This window comes from Orycteropus afer, unplaced genomic scaffold, assembly GCF_000298275.1.
Source record: "Orycteropus afer afer isolate SDZICR_OR568_19922 unplaced genomic scaffold, OryAfe1.0 scaffold00482, whole genome shotgun sequence".
NCBI lineage: Eukaryota > Metazoa > Chordata > Mammalia > Tubulidentata > Orycteropodidae > Orycteropus > Orycteropus afer.
In genome coordinates, this window is record NW_006922069.1 from 67455 (window position 1) to 68303 (window position 849).

Below are 849 nucleotides of genomic sequence, written 5' to 3' on the forward strand. Positions count from 1 at the left end.
CAGGATCGGGCAATGTTTCTTTCTGCTGTGTATGGGGTCAGTATGAGTTAGAAATGATGGCACCTAACAACAACAACAACACTAGAATTCTTCCTTATGAATAATTTTTTCACCTCTGATTGCTATATTTGGTCTCCTAACATGTAAACAGAAATAGCATATATATCTATATATATTATGGTTAAGTAGAAGCTCTTTATTATGAAAATTAAATAGTTTAGAGGATATTCAAAGGTGAGGGTCTTAATCCAAAACTGACTCTTCTTTCTTTACCTTCTCCACATCTCCTAGTCCCTCGGTGTCAAGCAAAACTAGGGTGTGGTTCGGCTTCTTGGGATGAGGCACACACCACATCCAGATTCCTTTGGTGTGAGACTGCACTGTGGAGCCCAGGGAGAAGCCTGCAACAGGATAATAGTGGTAGAGATTTAGTAGCAGAAAATTCTAGAAATTGAGCTATAGGTTAAATAAGCAAACTTGGAGAGATGACTGAAACCGCAATTGGGATTTTTCTTATTAATAACCAGAGAAACAGGGAAATTAGCATGGTGGCATAGTGCCTAAGACATTTGACTGCTAACCAGAAGGCTGGTGGTTCAAACCCACCAGCCGCTCCTCGGAAGGCAGATTGGGCAATCTACTTCCATAGTGATACTGCCTCAGGGACCTAAGGAGGGGTCACTATGGGTCAGATCTGACTCAACGGCAGTGAGGTTTTTAATACAGACCAAAACATTTTATTTTCCTAAAGATCAATGATAAGCAACATCATGATAAACAGGGAAAAGATTGAAGTTGTCAGGGATATCATTTTACTTGGATCCACAGTTAACACCCATGGAAGCAGCA

General features: G+C 40.5%; 1 protein-coding gene across 1 annotated transcript in view; it reads right to left on the bottom strand.

The window, feature by feature from the left end:
• Positions 1-849, bottom strand: part of LOC103209148 (guanylate-binding protein 1) — a 12773-nt gene that overhangs the window by 9639 nt on the left and 2285 nt on the right. The window contains 1 exon segment of the mRNA XM_007954929.2: positions 274-401. Coding sequence (XP_007953120.1) covers positions 274-401 — 128 coding nt within the window.